The following is an 18,963-nucleotide window of genomic DNA, read 5'->3' as shown; positions in this document are numbered from 1 at the left end:
TCAAACGGTTTCATTGAGCACCCCAGCTGCACCTTTAGAACTCTCCAACTGGAGCACTATCGTGTTGTCGAGTTAAAGCTCATTGCACCTCTTCTCTCAAAATTTGCCTCCTCACTTTGAATTATTGACAGGCTAAACATTTTACATACATCAACGAACGATTGCATGGAGAATAGAGTTTTACAAAATTTGTTTTAAATCACCGAACTCCTATTAGGAACAGATTATGTTTAAGGTGTTCTTAGGACTTGTTTTAATTTTGACAAGTGAAATTCTTTTGGAGATGAAAATTCAGGGTAAAGTGCACTTTACATGAGGTTGGAACCTTGCTACTAAAAGAAACTAATCACTGAAGCATTGGATCATCGTATGGTTGCAGCGTTTCATTCCCATGAAATCACAATGGAATAAACAAAGGATAAATGGTAATTGATGCGTTACCTCTAGTCATATTTTCACAGTATGGACTGTTTTCGACTAGATGTGAGACTTTCAGTCTATGCTGTTGTTATAGGGACGCTTTAACTGTGAACATTAACATTAACGGCCAAATCAGGTCCAATTAATCATAAAAGGAGCCAGAGATTTGTTTGGGAGAAATAGCTAAGTCAAATAAGGCAACAATATTGTGTGAGAGCCAGGCTTGGAAAAGAAAAAGTATATTTACATAGAAAGCCAAGTCCTTTGACCAATCCTACACTCAGGTCACCTATTAGCTTGTCGTAGATGCAGCTCTATATTCCAGCGAAGTAGACTACTTAAAAGTCTCAAACATTAAAAACCACAGCTGCTTAACACATCGCTACTAAAAAGGGACATATCATTACAAAGTTCTTAAATAGCAACCGAGATTCAACCCTTAAGTTACAGTCGGGAACTTATATGCAAACACAACCGATTTATAAACGAAAACAATGTTACACAAGAGGAAAGTTTGATAAAGAATGCAAAAATTAATTGACTGATGTGACCTCTTTTAACTTTAGGCCATTACGAGTTAAAATTATGTACTAGAGGTGAATTGTATCCTTCAGGAGGAAGAGAAGCTTTAATGAGGAGTAAAAATGCCGCTTTTCTTAGCAGGAGTAAATAATACCGCCCACACAAAATTTTGACGCAGAACACTCAATTGCCGAAAAGACGAAAATGAAGGATTTGATTACCAGTACAAATAACGAAAGGTGCTCCAAACCATGAATAGCATAGACATTGCCATGCATTGCCAACATAGCGCGAATAGTCAGTGGTCGAAGTTGCCTGGCCGAGTGTAGAGCCCTTGCACCTGATACTGGCTGAATGGAGTCGTATCGCGTCGGGGGCACGAAACGGCGCGGAGCTTACCCGGCGTAGGCAAAAGCAGAATTTTTATCACTGGTTAGCGCTTAGCACTAGGTTCATTGCCCACAAGTTGAGTAAAATCATGCAAAATCCTTTTAAAGTAGTCGTCTTGCATATGTTTAGGATACGGAAACGGTATTCGAGTGTCAAAATACCATTGAGAGCTCAACTAGCAATAACCACTTTGTTTTAGCTAACTTATTTGGGTTGGACAAAACAACGCTGCTTTAAATTCAAATCACCGTTTGCAGTTTAAAAGCTTACTAATACCAAGAAAAAACACCAGTTTTTCGAGGCAAACCGGTGGAATATCGTCAATAAACGGTGTTACCACATATGGATAAGCTTCAATGGGCAGTGAATTGCGGTAAGTGCCTAACTTAAGCTCAGTGGTTCACAAGTTTTTAAGTCAAAACGAGCAAATAATAGTAAATGCACGTACGCTTAAGTTAAAACAATCTCGACAGTCTTGGGTTTGTTGAAGAAAAGTGGGTAATTTAAGCCAAGAACCCATGCCTTAATGTAACGTATCCTTTCGTTACCCATAAGTGAGATGTCGTGTTGATTGAAAAATTCACAAAACAATTGCAAACCACAAAGTGATGAATTCTGTAATTGCAGACGTCAGTCAAGGCAATGTTAATTGTGCTTACTCTTAACACCGGAGTGTGATTAAATGGCTGCGCCAAAATCAACTCCGAAACTTGTGCTAAAACACGGAAATGAAAAGTGAATGAAAACTCTATTTAATGAAGGTAGAATAATAATGTTTTAGTAGATATTTCGAGAGACTTGCCACCTTCGTTCCACACACCGATATTTACGGCAATACCTTTGACAAAATATCACGCTTAATGACACAATCCTTAGGAATTACATGATAGCACCGAGATAACTTTCAAGGGTTTTACTTTGAGGACTAATGCCAACTGCTGTGAAACGAGACTTCGAAGGCTTCTTGAAGAAATAGTCAACCTTATTTTGGGAAGTTGTTATCAAAGAAAACTAATGCTCACCACGAAACCCGAGAGAAGAGTTGCCTTTTTCACTGAAAAATGAAACGAAATTACAGACCGGCAATGTCAGTGAATGATACCAATCATTTGCGAATGAACTTGGCATAAAATCGAATTGCGGTAATATAGACGTGGCAGAGACTTCACGGATAAATAAGGTGGTCGACTGGCCACTTAGACTTTAGTGAATAAAAGGGAGAACTGGAAAAGTCGTAACTGCGTGATCAGCAGGTATTGAGAGCGGATACCAGTTCTACCTGCCTTTACGTACGCAGAATACGGCGAAGCGTTAAAAGCAATTTGGATGGCATTTCTTGCCCCATTAGGTCTCCTTCGATTTTGTGGTGGGTAAGCATTTATCAAGGTATTGAATTGCAATAAATGCGAAAAATAGATGAAATCAACTGTGTAATAGTCAGACTAAAAAAATGCAACATCATTTTGACTTTAAACGCAAAAGCCACCAAGAAACATGTGTTAGCTTAGAAGAAAGTATTTCTTTAAACAATATCATTTTCACACTCAGAATTTTACGGTGACCATTGAAGCCCATGAAAAATAGCAAATTCATTCATGTTTGTAAAGCCTCTGCTACTGTGAATGAAGCAGTAAAGCCTAAACTGTTCTCAAATGCCGTAAATGCTACTTTTTTTACACAGCAGTTGTAAATTATAGATATAATTATGCACCAAACCAAAGACATGGAGCATCTTGTGTAGGTGGTGCTTTGTTCCTCGGATACTATACCCACTTACATCGCTTGCATGTTCCTCATGCAGATTCACACCGTGTACTTATGCTTGATTTTTAATGGGAATATGGCTCCAATGAACAGTATGCATGCACTGCAGTTCTATCACATTTACTTTCAGTTACTTCGTCAATTCGGAGTAATAATTGATCCCCCAGTTGAAATATCTACAGTCGTCGAATCTTTTAACATTTACAGCCAATGCACGGAGTGAGTGCCGCAACTTAGTGTAATTTCGTTTGTAAGCACGCTGTCACCGTTTTAAAACCTTCAAACAGTACCGCGGCATAATTCATATTATGATTAATATATCAGTCAGCATTACTAGTCAGCTTTGACATTTAGTTTACTTGGTCGAATTTACGCAGTTCTGTTCTCTAAATCTATTTTAATTATAGGTTACTGTATTGTGCAAATGTTTATGTAAAGCAAAACTATCTAATATTTCATTTATTTAGAATAAACATTGGAAGTTAAAACTAGTATAATGCACGATTCAACATACCATAAATTTCGTGATAACTTGTTACAATAATTTTGATACAACACTTTGAGATCGACGAAGACTAATAAATAGCCCTTCAATATTCAGGTAGGAGGACAGAACACACAATATAACCCACTATTTGTCCCAGAGAAGCAGTTAGGATTAACAAAAAAAGAAATCAGAGCTCAATTATACGAACGCAGTTTGCAATATCCAAGCACAATTGTAAGAGCCTTGGCTGATCATACCTTTGAGGTAGGCAAAACGGCCATTTAATTTATTAAACTGACTTACCCCTGCGGATGAACCGTTGGAGATACTCTCGGCATGGAAGTTTAGCCTCAAACCCATGGCCTGCGCTTTGCAAAGAATTTGCCTGGACTGTTCAACGGTGAAGAAACCTAGACGTGAAGTAATATCGGCTGACAACTGTGCCCTTTTTTCTAAATATGTAATATTTCCTTGCACCCACATGTTTTTGATGCACAAAAACTTCTAATGATACTCGCGTTTATATAATTATGAATTTTGATTCCGCTAATTAGGCGAGATCTCCAAGTGGTCAAACTACTTATCAAAAGCGACCCAGTCGTTTTATCAGGAAGTAGCTTCATAGCGTTTTTATCACCACTTTAATTTAGATATACCAACATTCAACAAGCAGTGAAAGTAGCTTTATACGCAAGTAGCATGAAAAGATCTCACTTAAGAAAGTATTTGAACCCTGGTATTGGCGTTTCATAGTTGTATGGAACGTACAGGGATGCACTTCTTTATTACTATTAGTGCAATTATTATAAATGGGATCTTTGTCAAAATCCACCGTATTTAGTATGCGTAAAATGAGAAGAAGCAAAAGGTGACAATCCTCTAAAGAGCACTGTAAGCATACGTTCGATGAAATTTTATCGGTAAGTTAAATGAAATTTACCGTAAAATTCACACTTAACCATTTTGAACAGCGAATGCGCAGGAAACTAAATTGAAGCAAGTTCATTTAACTAAGTGATAATACAAATATCCGTCAGGACATCTTATCGACAAAATAAGGTTTAGGATGATAGGAGTTGAAAAATACGCGGAATATTTTAATTTAAAAAGCAGCATTAGGACCAAAAATGAGAGGATGCATTACCTTCGGCACACTTTACGTCAACACTGTCGACGATGATTTCCCCATTTTCAATCGAGCGTTGCAAATCGGGCAATCTTGTGTTGACAACGTCTTCTACGATCGAGTCAGATGTTAAGTTCCTGGAAATTTAACATTAATATACATGAACCTTTGTTTTAAGCCAATCGAATCATTTACCGGTAGATATGAAAGAAATACTTTATTAGACGTTACGCTAACACTTATGCTGTGCTAGTTGTTTGGTTTCGCTAAGGTAACTAAAACTAGCGTGGGAAGTTCTTAATGAAAGTTCATTAGTCTTAAAAAAACAAACATCTAGATATTGGAAGTCATTTGAAGGAAATATGATTAAATTGCATATGCCTTACAAATAAAGACTCTTTAGGCAAAACCACGTCTATGGGTATTTTGATACTTTGATGAACACCGAGAGGAAGGCCCACACCAGCACTGTAAGGGAGCCCATAAATTATCGCAATTCATTGAGGTCGGTCAGATTTATGTAAAGTGGAATTGTTTTCCATTTGACGAAAAATGACAGTTTCCTCCCCATGTATTCGCCACATGAAGTAAAGATGAAACACAAACAACCTATCGGTAGGTTCTAAGCGACTTAGAAGGCAGTTTATTTTGTCAATTTGTCTTTATTATCACTTATGTAAATGCCTTCCCAGACCCGGATGATGGATAAAACTCGGGTACTATTTGCCTTATAATGCATTATAGAAACAAAAATTTTGGATATGGCAAAGCTGGAGGAAAAATTGGCATGAATAGAACAAGAAGGGAAACTGTGTTTAAATAAAGGGAATGGGCATTAATTACAGTTTTGTTTCGGTTTACAACAAAAAAAAAACAATGCCAAATTTCATACTTTGATGCATACAACCAAAAATAATGTGGATTCTCTTTAAAACTGAGCATTTACGCCAGTGCTTTGTCTCCAACTAAGCTCGTTTTTACGCATGAAATTCATACATAGCAACCGGTTATAATTTCATGTTAATGTAGGGAGGTCACCACAGGACCAACAAGAAATAATCGGAAATTAAGGGTCTTTAGAGGTTTAACATAAAAATTAACCTACTTTGGCAGTATGCTAGCTGCGAAGTAAGTTATGGATATATCCAATGGGATCGTTCGTTTAAGCTTTGTAAGGACTCGGAGAATTTTCTTCTCAGTGGCCCAATTCGAACTGTAGTCGGTTTTGCACTCAATAGTGGTTGTTCCTTTGCTTGCCATTGACTGTAATGGGTAGCAGAATTACGACCAGACGGATTTTGATTACCAAAACACACAACCACCTTTAATGTAAATAAACCAATGATAATAAAAGCAACAAACACAGGTGCACGGAAAAAGACCAGTGTGATAACATGACGTTTTAATGAACACCGGGACTATAAAGTGGGCGAAAAATCAAGTTGACACACAACAGCGGTAGATGACGTGACACAATAGTGAACACCAACTAAGCATTATCCGGTGCAGCGAAAAAACTAACGATAAATGCCTACTTTTTCCGCCCCAATTTTGTAGAAAGTCAAATGGAAACCAAATTCATGGTTAAACAAAAGAGAACTGAGCCCTTCAAAACGCAATAGAGTTGTAAGAGCAAAAACACTAAGATGCTTATGCCCACTTTGATTCTTTCAAGAGTGGCTGCATAGAGACTGTCTTCGCTTGCATTGGCAGTCCGCTCGACGGTGTAGTCCGAGTGGAAAGAGTTTACACTGTCGCTCAACTCCATGTAGGAAGCACCAGCGACCTTTTGAAAGAAATCGTCCTCACGATCACCACCCCACACCGGGTAAGTGTGCGCATCAGTGAAACCTAAATCAAATTTAGGGAGATGGGAACAATAAAAAGCAGAACTTTTTACCTTAGCTGCAGTTTGAGTTCTGTTGTCCTGCAAAACAGTCGCTAAACCAAAAATCGTACGACTGGCAAGAGATTTTGGCTCAGTATGCGAGTTAGCAAAGGTGTACGAATAGTAAGGTTTCGTAACGGCACTTTATTTGCAAACTACTGTTCCCCCCTTCCGACAAATCACCCATATAATGCATTAAACTAACCCCAATTTATCAGATAAGGCAATTTGAAGTTATTCTCAAGAGTAAACAAAATAAAATAAGCTAATTTAATAGAGCTAAATTTGTTCGGTTTGGCTAACATCGTTTAATTTGTTATTATCCAAGGAATAGATTAATCAAGTTCCAATGTAAACAAAATTCAAATCATGAATTATTCAGGTGACTAATTATCCCTCCAAACTACCAATCAAGCTGTTCAAATAGAGTCAAAGTAAAGGCGGAAAACTTCAAGCAAAAACAGTTTTTAATCAAGCTGAATCAATTTCAAGAATGGTAGGTTAGCCAAAACAAATTCTGGGCCGTAGATTTAGGTAAATTGTTAGCAATAAATAAAGTCAAAAGATCACTGTGTTTAAGAGGGCTACTAATAAGATAAGCCATTTGAAAATACTAAGGTATGGAGTAGCACAAATATTGCAAGTAATACAGGCAGGCATGAATGCTTGATTTTTTAATGAAACTCTGTGCCTACTACTGAAGCCTGACTTGATTTAATTTGCATTCATTCTGGATTTACTATCAACGCCGGACTATGACCTCATTGCGCCCATATCCATGACCGGTGTTTGAATTATTTGGAATCAGCAGGAGCACAGACACCTTTTATTCGCTCAAATAAGCGACCAGTCCAAAATTGCATTATTATTTCGGGTAATTCCCATTTTTTACGCAAAGTGTGGTCGATTTTCCTTTTTATCTGAATCCACTAAGAATGGACAACTTAAAATTCCTGCCTTGTGTAACATGTCCAGTTGTTTTTAATTCCTAAAACTTTCGATGGCTGAAGTGTGGATATAACGAGGCCAGAGGTAAAGAGCCAACAATTAACTTTCGTACTGGTAGCTAAATGGCCCTAATGGGAAAAGAGAATGAATGGTACCAAGATCCTTACTCTACTAGCCATAGGAAACAAATATAACCTCTTTTTTGTTGCTTGAAGAAAACTAAAACTATTTCCTCAAAATTTTAACTAAATTAGTTGATAGAAATTATTAGCAACTCCCAGAGATAACATTAAAAGGGTCTCTAGACAAAAATAATTTACTGGCAAAGTACCTCGAAAAGTGAAAGCCTCTGACATCATAAACCGTTGATAAATAAATCCACCTTAAAAAACACGACTTGACACTCGAGAACTTTGATCATTATCATAACTATTTGGAATTATATTAATAGCGGTCTATTGGGCATGCATTGTATCGAGTTTTCAATCTAACTAGTAATTTTATGACTTTCAAGCGATTTTCGAAATGCGAAATTTATCAATTAATCCTGTTACAACACCGGTGGCGGCAATGCGTGTAACAAACGGAATTAGTCGCAACCACAAACCAAGGTAGAAAAATAGTTCACTAGCTTTTTCGCGCTTCTTTTCTACAGTAAAAGTTCTATGAAAAATTTACTCAAGCGTTTACTTTTCCTGTGATTATAGCTTCCTTTTTAATGTAAATATTCGGCCATACTACGGACACAACAAAAAATGATAAAAATGCTCTTGGCACACGAATATACCACTTTAAAAATAAACACAACAGCCGAATTTTATTAAATTAATGAAATCGGGTGCCTCTTTTGAACAGTACCATTCTGCTTGTAAAGGAGGCTCCTAGTGCAAATAATGGATTTTAGGTAATTATGTGGAGCGTAGCACTAGTTTTCCAAGGCACTGCCAATTATGATGGATCAAATGCAATCGTGAATGACATAACTATTAAAGATCCCGACGTTAAGGTTTCATCTAGATGGATGGCACTTGCGCCTTTTTCGGGGGGTAATGCGTTCCCTAAAGCAGGCTTCATACTTCAAAACGACGGCTTCCAAAAGCATTACCCTTTGAAGCACTATAGCTAAAAGGAAGTCATCTACAATATTGGCTTTAAGAGATAAATGCTAAATATTAGGTCAGTGCGAGCAGAACAAAATAACCCAGAAATGTTTTTTTTTTTAAAGTAGCGCTGGTCCAACCAACAAGATAGTCGCAAATGAAGTACTTAATTTGCAAGGATTTGTAATCTTGTCAGTCAAGAAATTTGCCTAAACAACTAAAAATCAGGAAGGAAAAATTGCTTGACGAATTACTCATTCGTATCTGTGAGATAAATCATAACAAAACTTTACGACGATTTAGCCTACCTGGCAAAACTGCGCCGCCTTTGCAATCAATTACGGTATTGTATTCGTAATTTGGGCAAATAACCACGTCTTCCGAACCGTAGGATAATATGTTTCCATCACTAAAACAAATTGCAAAATTCAATCGCATTGATCGAGACTGATAGAATTAGTTAACTATGAGGAAAAGTAATAGGCTTAGATACATATAGTTCATAAATTAAGGGTGATTGAAATTTCTCAGTTAAATGAACAAATCTATCAATGGCACGAGTGGGGGACATCGGGAAGGGCGCTGTGGGGGCTATACGGTTTTGGGGTTTGATTTAAAAAAAAACTCTAGAAGAGAACGCAGGGCGAAAAACGTCCTATCAAGGGAGCTGCAGCCCGACATGCGTGAAAAGTTCACTGTGCCTGTGGCTGATTCAGGCTCAGCAAAACACATGGAGACAAACGAAGGTGATGAATGGCAATGTCGAGGCAAGGTTGTTACGTGTGTAGCAGCTAGAGCCTACCGTGCAACGAGCAACTGCTCCATACTTTCCGACAATTCAAGCCCGAATGACAGTTACCATTCCACCACATTTAGCAAAATTTTCCCAGAGCAATGGGACCAAACGGCTCTCCGCTACTGCACCCAAACTAGACTAGGACGGGTTTCGGCTTCAGCTTCTGCATCCACCCTCATTAACAATTTGCGAAGAAATGCGTTTAAACTTTTACAACTCATTATATGACAGTGAGAGAGATGAAGGTATCAGAAAACATTTCGGATTGTGGACAGAAGTGTAGAAAATACTGATACCATTTGCAGGAAAATTTCTGCTTTCAGATAATTATACAAACGCGTAAGGCACCATTTACATGAAAAAGTGGTGTCATAATTGTATTGTTTTGCCTTGGCCAAATTGATTGTGTTTCCAATTATGCCATTTTTGCAAACTATAACTGATATTCAGTGTTATTTGTTAGCGGTATTTGCAATACTCAAAACTAAATGGCATTTGCACAAAATCAGACTTTATTGAAAATATGGGGCAACACATTTTTACATTGGAGGTGAGTACTAACATCCAAATCTATTCTCAATTTAAAAAAGCAGACAACTACTTATTCTTGAGTCACGTAAGGCTGCCTATTCGAGAATATATTAGGACAAATGAATCTGGTTTAATGATTGTTAATGTTTACCAAAGGTAATTACCGTAAACAAATATGACCACTACCTTCATAAAGTGCGAAAAATATAAGATGCGATGTTAAATTTCAAGCTCCTCTGGAATTCATTAGCGGCAGTGTTTTTTCTTTCACCCATCATGCGGAACTCCTTACTTTAAATTTATGGCTCATGCCATGGTCTAGATCCCAATTAACTGTTCCAATCGACAATTATACAAAGCTTTCCATTATGTTAACGATGGATTAAATAGCCAAAAAAACACAAATTATCAACCACTGCCTGGAGCCGAATGATTATCTTCCTTGATTGTTAAGAGGCCTAAATTGAATGTAAATGTAGCTTCGGTCAGAAGTTGCGTGACGCCTTTGAAAACAGTTATGCTCTTGCCGGCACTTCGCATGGTAATCACTGCAGACATAAGGGCTTCGGCATGCGGCTATTTTATTTTAAATGTCTCCAATGAAGGAGTCGTCTTACACATAGAGTTATTCATTTTCTCCAAGAAATCCCATTTAATTATTTGGTAGCTCTCGCTTACCAGTCTGCTAACGTGAACGAGGTTTAGTCCTATCTTCATTTAGTGCCAGTATTTGACAATGAGAAGTATGCTCCGAATAACTTATTTCCTTTGTCAATGTAACTTGGTAATTACAAGCAGTTATGTGTTAGTACTTATTCGATAACTAGTTGCTGCTTGCTGCCATCTAAGTTTTCAGACGAAATGCGTACTGAAAACCGGCAGATAATCAGCAGAGATAACGCCAATAACGTAAGAGCGAATGTAAACCTTATGGAGTGCAATAAAGATGACAATAAAAGTGGCTCATTTAAAGCATCATCGATAGAATGATTAAGTCAGTAGAAACGCACGCCTTCACGGAAGTAATTATGTACTTTATTTCCATCATCGGAACGACCGGTTCTTAAACAGTAATTTCGAGACCTTTAGTTGGAACGCGCATCCTTCCACAAATAGATGAGACAACTTTGTGGAGAAAATACATGCTGTCTTTATACAGATTGAAAAAAAGGAAATGGATAAATGAGGTGCAACGGCTGTAGAAAAAGTGTTAAGAACTAGTCCAGGACACCATGATTTCTAAACCATTGCTCTACATCTAAAAAAACTATTAGGATCAAAAATTGGAACTGCATCTAGGATAAAAGTGTTGTCAAGGCTCTTTTTTCCTTACGTATTGGCGTACAACAAAGTACTTACGCCATTTCCTTTTGCGCTGTTTAGTGTTATGCGATCTTGCGGTCATTATGAAACTTAGTTTTCAGGGTTGCAAAAGACGCAAATCTGCTACAGTAAGACTCCTTCAGAATCAAATAGAAATATTTGCAAAAAGTCTTAATTGCGATACAAATATCCAAATTATTACAAATTTTAGGCAGATCCCACGCCAAGGATGAGAGCAGTGAACCAATTTCTGAATATGAACGGACTATTCTCATTTAATTAAATCGTAAACGTCCTCTGTTTGAGCGAATCCTACTCACGAATGTTTGTCACAATCTGGCATTAACAGATGCTTACCTCCAGTGTTGTTTTATTAGCTTTAACAGGTAACGAGTGTTTTTGTTTCAAAAAAAGACCAGAGAAATAATAAAACTAAGGCAAGGATTATCTTATCCTCCCTTGACATGCAGTTTAACCAATTTTCATTTTACACACGGATAATCTTGATCTCGATCGCTGTAAGGAAAAAAATCTGCATCACATGTGTCTGATGAATGGTTGACACGGAATAATGCCTGTCTACGAATTGGCATTCAAAGCAATGGCATTGCCTCTCGTTCTTCCTGCTGAATGACACAGGAAGAAATAAAGATATTACATGAGACGATACTTTGACACGTAGAGTTAGGTAGAGTCAAATGGAGAAATAATAAGAGTAAAATAAACTAGAGTGCCTAATTTTAATGATGGGATTTGCTAAAAATATTAGTATTCTGCACTCTATGCATGAAATAAAAGTATGTGGAACCAGTAAAATCTAACAATCACATTACTTTTTTATAAATAGTTTAACTGTAGGTAAAGTAAGTAGGAAAACTCTAATTTGGAACTGTCTTTTAACTTATAGAGCTCAGATCAGATAAACACTTTACTATCTATAAAAGCCGAATCATTTCATTTCGACTGTTATCCCTTGGAATTCACTTGTGACAGATTATCTTAAGAGTAACTTCATGGCAGAAGTGCAAAAAGCTTAACTGCTAAGACGGATTCGCCGCTACTCTAATCTGTGTGTTTGTGCACGCGAAAGAACAACCAAATCGTGAACAATGCTTGGTGAGTGGAGTTCTACTGACACCCATCGATTGTGGAGGCTTGTAGCAGTGTGAACACCGGTCACCATCTATTGATTTCAAATCCATAATTTTATTGTGGAATCATAAGCCTTTATAAATCTTCATTTACTGTTCAAACATTTGGTATGACATTTTTTTCATAAAGATAAAAACATGTATGTCATTTCTTAGGGTGCCATTTAACTTCCCTGATAGACGGAGTTCAAAAGCGACACAGTGAATTAGGTCAACTTAACACTAATGCGGTTAATTAATCTGACTCTTCTCTCCAAAACGAGTAATTTTTGCATTTGTGGATTATGGAACATAAGCCTTAGAATCTCCAAATCCTTCAAACACTTGGTAAAATGGGCATTATCATAGGGTTTAAATTATCCACTCGGAATTCAACTCTTTGCAGTTTTTCTCCGGAAAGGTTAGTTTAAGGTCAAATATAGCGGACATTTCAACGACGGATTTGGTGAGACTTACGCTAAGTAATACGGACAGATACCGATGGCCCACTGCAGACCATTCATAATGGAATCCATTGTAAAACTACTATCCCATTCGCTCATGCAGCTGGTGATTTGATTTAGTGTAAAAGAGTTATCTGTCAAAAGAAACCTACATTCCAAAGATCATTTCCATTTAAATTGCTAGGAAGCTATTTTACCTAAATATTCAAAATGTGACGAAAGAGATTAGTCGCAAGGATCCAATGTGCAGCAAAATATATTTTGCATTTGTGCAAAGGAAAGAAAAACCCATCTTTATAAACGTGCACTGATGACAGAAGAGAAAGATAACTTCAGAAAGTTTCAATGCTGCGCTGATCATGGAAATGATGCCATCAATTCACCAAATTCGCCCCTTAGGAGCTGGGGTGCATTTTTACGCAAAGCTTTGCAATTCAAGCTACGCAAACTGTACCCCAAAATTTTAAAGATGAGATCATTTTGGTAACACTAGCATAAGGTGGTTTTGGAGTACTTCTCGATCGAAATCATTAAACAGCTTCTTCAGCTAAAGTAAATTTATGAATTTATGATCGCGGAACATCGGATTTTATGCAATTCTAGATTGGGGAAAGTGCCCGATCTTAGCGGATTGTCAAAGTAAGCTCTTAAGAATAATGAAAAGAATTCACACAGAGCGAGACAAGGGTACTACTATAAGCACATTATGAGTACAATTATTAAAATAGTGTAGCTATTGGGGTCTCATTTAAGGAAAATAGGATCAAAGTACGTATTAAAATACATAAGATACGCACTAAAGCTGCCATTTTGATGTAATCATTTAGGTTCCTACGGCAATTTTATGATAATTTAAGGCAATGTGGTTAAAATCACTGGGCCACATGTCATATTTAGAAAGTAACATTGCCAATCAATGCACTCATGACCTCTTTTACTAGTTACACACCAAGAAAAAAAAAGAGACTAATCAAACTACAAACCAGAGAGAAGATACCATCATAATTGGATAGATGGTTATAATCATCATGATTAAGGGGTTTGCGAAATAGGTACGAATATCTTAAAGAATAAAGCAGATTTATTGGTTAATGATAGTAATAAAGCAAAATTCTTCCATAATTCTTTGAATAAAAAGTCTAAATATCATCTTTCATTATATACCTTACGTGCTAGGGTGCGATTTCGTGCAATAAACAACCATGCCGAGATGAGTAGCTGGTTTTGGCCCAAGCCTCAACCCACAGAAAAGCGTCCATCACATAGGCTACAGATCGGACACTTCGATAGACAGATCATATTAAGACAAAAACTTTGCATTAGCATTTGTATTACATAAGATCGGAAAAATTATGTCCACCTTAACATTTTACGTAGCAAGTATTTAACAAAGATAAACTCAGAGGATCGATTTAAGGCTTATGAAAGAGCATACATATTAAGCTAAAATATACAAAACAAAACACTGCAAGTGGTAAAATCCCGAAATTTACTATAATGCTAGACTACATCATGGATGATTTTAACCAAATTTTTAACAAAGATTAATGGCGAAGAGCGTGTAAAAGTATTGACAAAACTTTTACATGCAAAGGCGTAAATACTGGATTCGTAACTACCTTAGACCAAGGAATATGCATAAAATTTAATACCTGTCCAAAAGTATGGCATATTTCTCCTTGAAATCAGGGTCACTTGTGACACAAAAGAGGTCGTAACCATCCACCATAAAGGTTTGCTTAGAGTTTCTTGTAATATTAACTATTTGAGAAATGTTTTTGAGTAGGATTGCCATTTCTACAAATGAAAGCATTAAAGTGCAACTCAAGCAGCGATAATTTATTGAGTCAAAGAAATTTAAAATTTTCTACTACGTAAGAGTTAAAAAGCTTGATAACATAAAATAAACCATTCGGAGAACTTATTTAGGATGATAGTGTATTTTTTAATAGAAAACGACTAGACCTTATAACCCAAACCTTATTAGCATTAAAAACGATAACTTGTCCAAGCGCACACACTCTAGCTACATGTTATCAATAAAAAGTAAACAAAAAGTCAATTGCAAATGCTGACAACTCAAAAAACGAACTGACAGAGGGCAGCAGTTACGGAGAAACAATTTGCCAAAATCAGCCAAAATTTCTTGATTAATAAAAAAAGTACAGCTTAAATTACTAAAGCACTTTGCGATAGTTTACAGCAAAGGACTATCCAAATAATTTATACAGCCTTGGAACTACGTTTTACTTTAAACTGTCATACACAAAACATGCCTTGCTGCCTAAAAATTTTGCATGAAAACAGCAAAGCTTAATAAATCTACTTAGGCTAGTTATAAGTGGCTAAATACGTTAAAAAGCAAATTCGACGGTGCACAACACTAACACCAGTGACAGCAGAAAACACACCTATGAAAGTACGCTTTTCTAGGGTTATTTATATTTTAAGCCCTTGGTAAAGTCAAACAAAAAAAAAACATAACCTTAAAAGGTAGTTGTTTAATTGCTTCATGGCAAAATGCTTTAAACTCTCTTCTGCTAATTTTCCTTTTGAGTGATTCGCACATTTCACACTTGTAGTAACGTTGTAATGTATGCCTACCATAATTCTAATTATTGCTTTGATTTATTTTTAGTCATGCATAGAACTACATGGCCACATCAGTCATCACCATTCTGCCATCTGGCGTGACAGCATGTAATTTCCGAGACCTCCTGCATGCTTTAGTGATGTGTGCTCTTCTGCAGTAGTTTGGCTGTTTTTGGCTTCAAGAAAGATTCGGTTTACTGCATATACAACTTTCTAGACATTCTATATTAAAAATATCACTCGATTACTCATTTGCCGATGATATGTTATCGGCAATCGCTTTTTCTATTTTGAATGTAATTGAATTGATTCATTAATTATGTACGACTTTGAAATTGTCTTTTCCTATAATATTTTGACAGCACGTTTGACATGTAATGAAGTCAATTAATATATATATCCGTATCTTATAAGGCTGGCAAGTTATAGTTAAACTAATGTATTCGTTCCAATGTTTAATTTATTTGCCACGATTCGGTTGCATATGTGGCATTAATGTTTATATAACGCTTTTGCAAGTGATCTTTTTATCAGTGTCTCTAGGTCCTAAATGGAAGCTACCAAACTGGAAGTTACCAATTGATGGCTCTCCACTCTTTTATGCGATAATCGTATAGGTATTTTGTGAAAACCCTAAAATTATCCAAAAATTTTGCTTTTACTAGTACTGTAAGGTGAACTAAGACAGCTTTTTTAATGCTGCATAATGCAAATGACCAGTCTGCTGTTGCATAAGATCAGTTATAGATGCCACAGGCACTTGGGTGACTCATGGCACTAGATAGAGATTACGACCATAAATTACGTATTACCTGGTGAAAATTGTCCTGAGTCCGTTGGAATGATAAACTTATTTTGGCAAAATTTCTGAGTACTTAACTTCCACAGGATGGATGATGGCCCTGTTTATGATATCATCCATGTTTTCCAAAGCATCATAAAACACGATGAGTTGTGATTTTTGTTTAGGTGATTGAAACCATATATCCAATTCTTTATAAAGCAACGCCATTCAGTCTGGTTCTGTCTTAGCTCACTGCATCTTTGTTGACCTTTCTCGCATTTACCTCCGTTTTTAACCCTTCTTTCCAAAGGCTGATTTGCTGACGCTAATATACTGCTTGGGGAGGGGAGTGGGCAGGTAATAAAGGTTCCACAGAAAATCAGACTTATCATTCCCTTTGGGCATTATTGGCGTTTTCTGATTCACCAGGTGGGTCGAACCCCATTAAGCTAATACGTATTGCATCTTCCAGAAAGCTCCCAATCTGATTACGACCGAAGTAAAAACAGCCGTTTTGTAATATAAATACATCGTTTGTAAGAATGCAATAGAGTAATTTGTGAAGTCTAAGAAGAGGTATAAGTCTGCATGATAATTGGGTTCAGATCTTAGCTTATTCTCCATGTCAAGACTTATAACCTTATGTAAAATTATCCTTCCTCATGAGTACTAGTGAAAGAAACCGGTGCATGTTCATACATTTCTACATGTTTAATTCTGTGGTATCTAGGACGATAGGCATCCAAACTCAGCTATTTCATGCAGAATGCAGCGAATTAAAACCATAAGCAGCGAAAGGAAGTTCACGCATTCAAACGCTTTTTTTTAGACCAGGAGTGATTATCCCTGACCCCATGACCCCCTGGATGGGTTTCAGAAAAGACATGTGTGGCTAAAGTCTTGCACTATCATTTTTAAGAAGTCAGATTACTCCCCCAGGCCGCTTGAAACTTGTCTGCCAATCAAGCAATTACTGCACGTAATCGTTTTTTTCTTTCTGGACCAATGTAAGACGGGCAACCAACAGCTGTAGCCAATCAGGGCAAAGAACAGTCAACTAGTGCCAGCGCACTTGCACTCCACTTTGCGGCGGCTGTGAAAACGCGAAGCCAAAGTCACACTTTTCGCCCTACAATGCCGGAAAAATCAAGCCTGAGGCCCGAGGATCGGGAGCGCATTGCCAACCTCTTCAAGGAGCTCGATGTTGATAAGGACGGCCGGGTCAGCGTGGCCGAGCTGGCCTCGAAAATCAAGGGTTCAGAGCAGACATCAACAGCAGAGAAAATAATCAGCCGGGGTGACGAAGATCATCCCAAATCGACAATGACCTTCAATGAATTTGTTGATTATGTGACGGACACAGAAACACAGCTAAAGCTTGCTTTCAGACAGATGGACAAAAATCACGATAATGTTGTCGACGCCTCAGAAATACGGGCCGCAATGTTGGATCTGGGTGTGGAAATCGGTCAGAAAGAGGCTGAAAAGCTGCTGCGTAAAGTCGACAAGGATGGGTCTTTGAGTATTGACTTCAATGAATGGAGGGATTTCCTCTTGCTATCTGGTAAAACGCAGCTCCATGATATCTTTCACTACTGGAGACGTGCTTCTGCTGTCGATATTGGTGAACTTGTGCAAGTGCCTGATGACTATACGGAGGAAGAAAAGAAGTCTGGAGAAGCTTGGAGAACACTACTAGCTGGCGGTAAGTGACTTACCAATACATTGCAAATTTTGCCTTCACTCTGGCATTTATAAACCTTATTAAATTTTCAAGTAATTTTTTTACTTTTCATGTCCACGTATTTTAATGTCCTTGTTTTATTTTGTCCTTTCTTCTTTGCAAGCATGTCATTATGATAAAATACTCACGAATCGCAAAGTAAGGGCTGCATGTGGCTTTGGTTCATAATGCTTATGTTTGTGAGAGAATCTGCCTCGCATCAATATTGTCATTTCACTCACAGGTGCTTAGAACATTGGGCCTGTTGCATCCGATCCTGTATGTACTTTTTGTTTCAAAGGCTACTAATAAGCTTAGGGTTTTTATTTCGTATTAATCATGGTTTTTTGTGGAGAACGGTTTACGGAGTCAATCTCTGAACAAACTTTGGCCATCTAACAATCCACCGCTGTATACCAACCTACACGTATGGTTTGACACGAATCTAATACTTAAAGGAACATATGTAGTAAAATACACCCTGAATAATTAAAGCGTGCAACAATTGGTACATGTTGTCTATAAAACGCATACCTTAACCTCCATTTAATCAAATGTACCTAACTAATAAGTGACAAGTAGGCAGAAATCCAATAACAACTCCCTTCGGAAATGCTGCCTTCTTCTAGACAATGTGACCGACTGACATGTTGTGCATTCATGCCATCTTGAGCTGACCTTCTGATTGCAACTCCGCAAAATTCCGTTTGGAGCCATGCGTCTGTTGCCACAACGATTGTGCTTTAAATTATTCTGAATAGATTAACAGAACAAAATCGAATGTTTTGTTTACTGAATTATCTACCTTTTTAATTGATTCGGCTCAATTGGAAATTTTCGATACCGTACCCAATCTCACCTCTCTCTTGTACACTCACGATGGTGAAGGTGCACTAAACATATAAATCAGTCTCAAATCCAACGCTTACGACAGGCAAGTGCTGTTTTTTGATTAAAAACACCTCAAACGGACAT

The 18,963-nt window shown here is 37.3% G+C and overlaps 2 protein-coding genes across 2 annotated transcripts in view; one reads left to right on the top strand and one right to left on the bottom strand. All coding sequences in view use genetic code 11, as the record gives it.

Annotated features, from left to right (window-relative positions):
* The window catches only part of EGR_06489 (putative imidazolonepropionase), a gene marked incomplete at both ends in the record, with an annotated part of 18,857 nt that extends 4,173 nt beyond the window's left edge, over window positions 1-14,684 (bottom strand). The window contains 6 exons of the mRNA XM_024495738.1: window positions 3,887-3,993; window positions 4,728-4,846; window positions 5,815-5,972; window positions 6,370-6,560; window positions 8,954-9,054; window positions 14,542-14,684. Of these exons, the coding sequence (XP_024349899.1) occupies window positions 3,887-3,993; window positions 4,728-4,846; window positions 5,815-5,972; window positions 6,370-6,560; window positions 8,954-9,054; window positions 14,542-14,684 (819 nt within the window). The remainder of the gene's footprint in view (window positions 1-3,886; window positions 3,994-4,727; window positions 4,847-5,814; window positions 5,973-6,369; window positions 6,561-8,953; window positions 9,055-14,541) is intronic.
* Window positions 14,685-17,399: 2,715 nt separating this feature from the next.
* EGR_06488 (Calcium-binding mitochondrial carrier protein SCaMC-1) overlaps window positions 17,400-18,963 on the top strand; it is a gene marked incomplete at both ends in the record, with an annotated part of 5,336 nt that continues 3,772 nt past the window's right edge. Inside the window, one exon of the mRNA XM_024495737.1 lies at window positions 17,400-17,970. Coding sequence (XP_024349898.1) covers window positions 17,400-17,970 — 571 coding nt within the window. The remainder of the gene's footprint in view (window positions 17,971-18,963) is intronic.

The sequence above is a fragment of the Echinococcus granulosus genome, assembly GCF_000524195.1.
Source record: "Echinococcus granulosus chromosome Unknown EG_S00057, whole genome shotgun sequence".
NCBI lineage: Eukaryota > Metazoa > Platyhelminthes > Cestoda > Cyclophyllidea > Taeniidae > Echinococcus > Echinococcus granulosus.
This window is presented reverse-complemented; position numbering and strand designations above follow the sequence as displayed.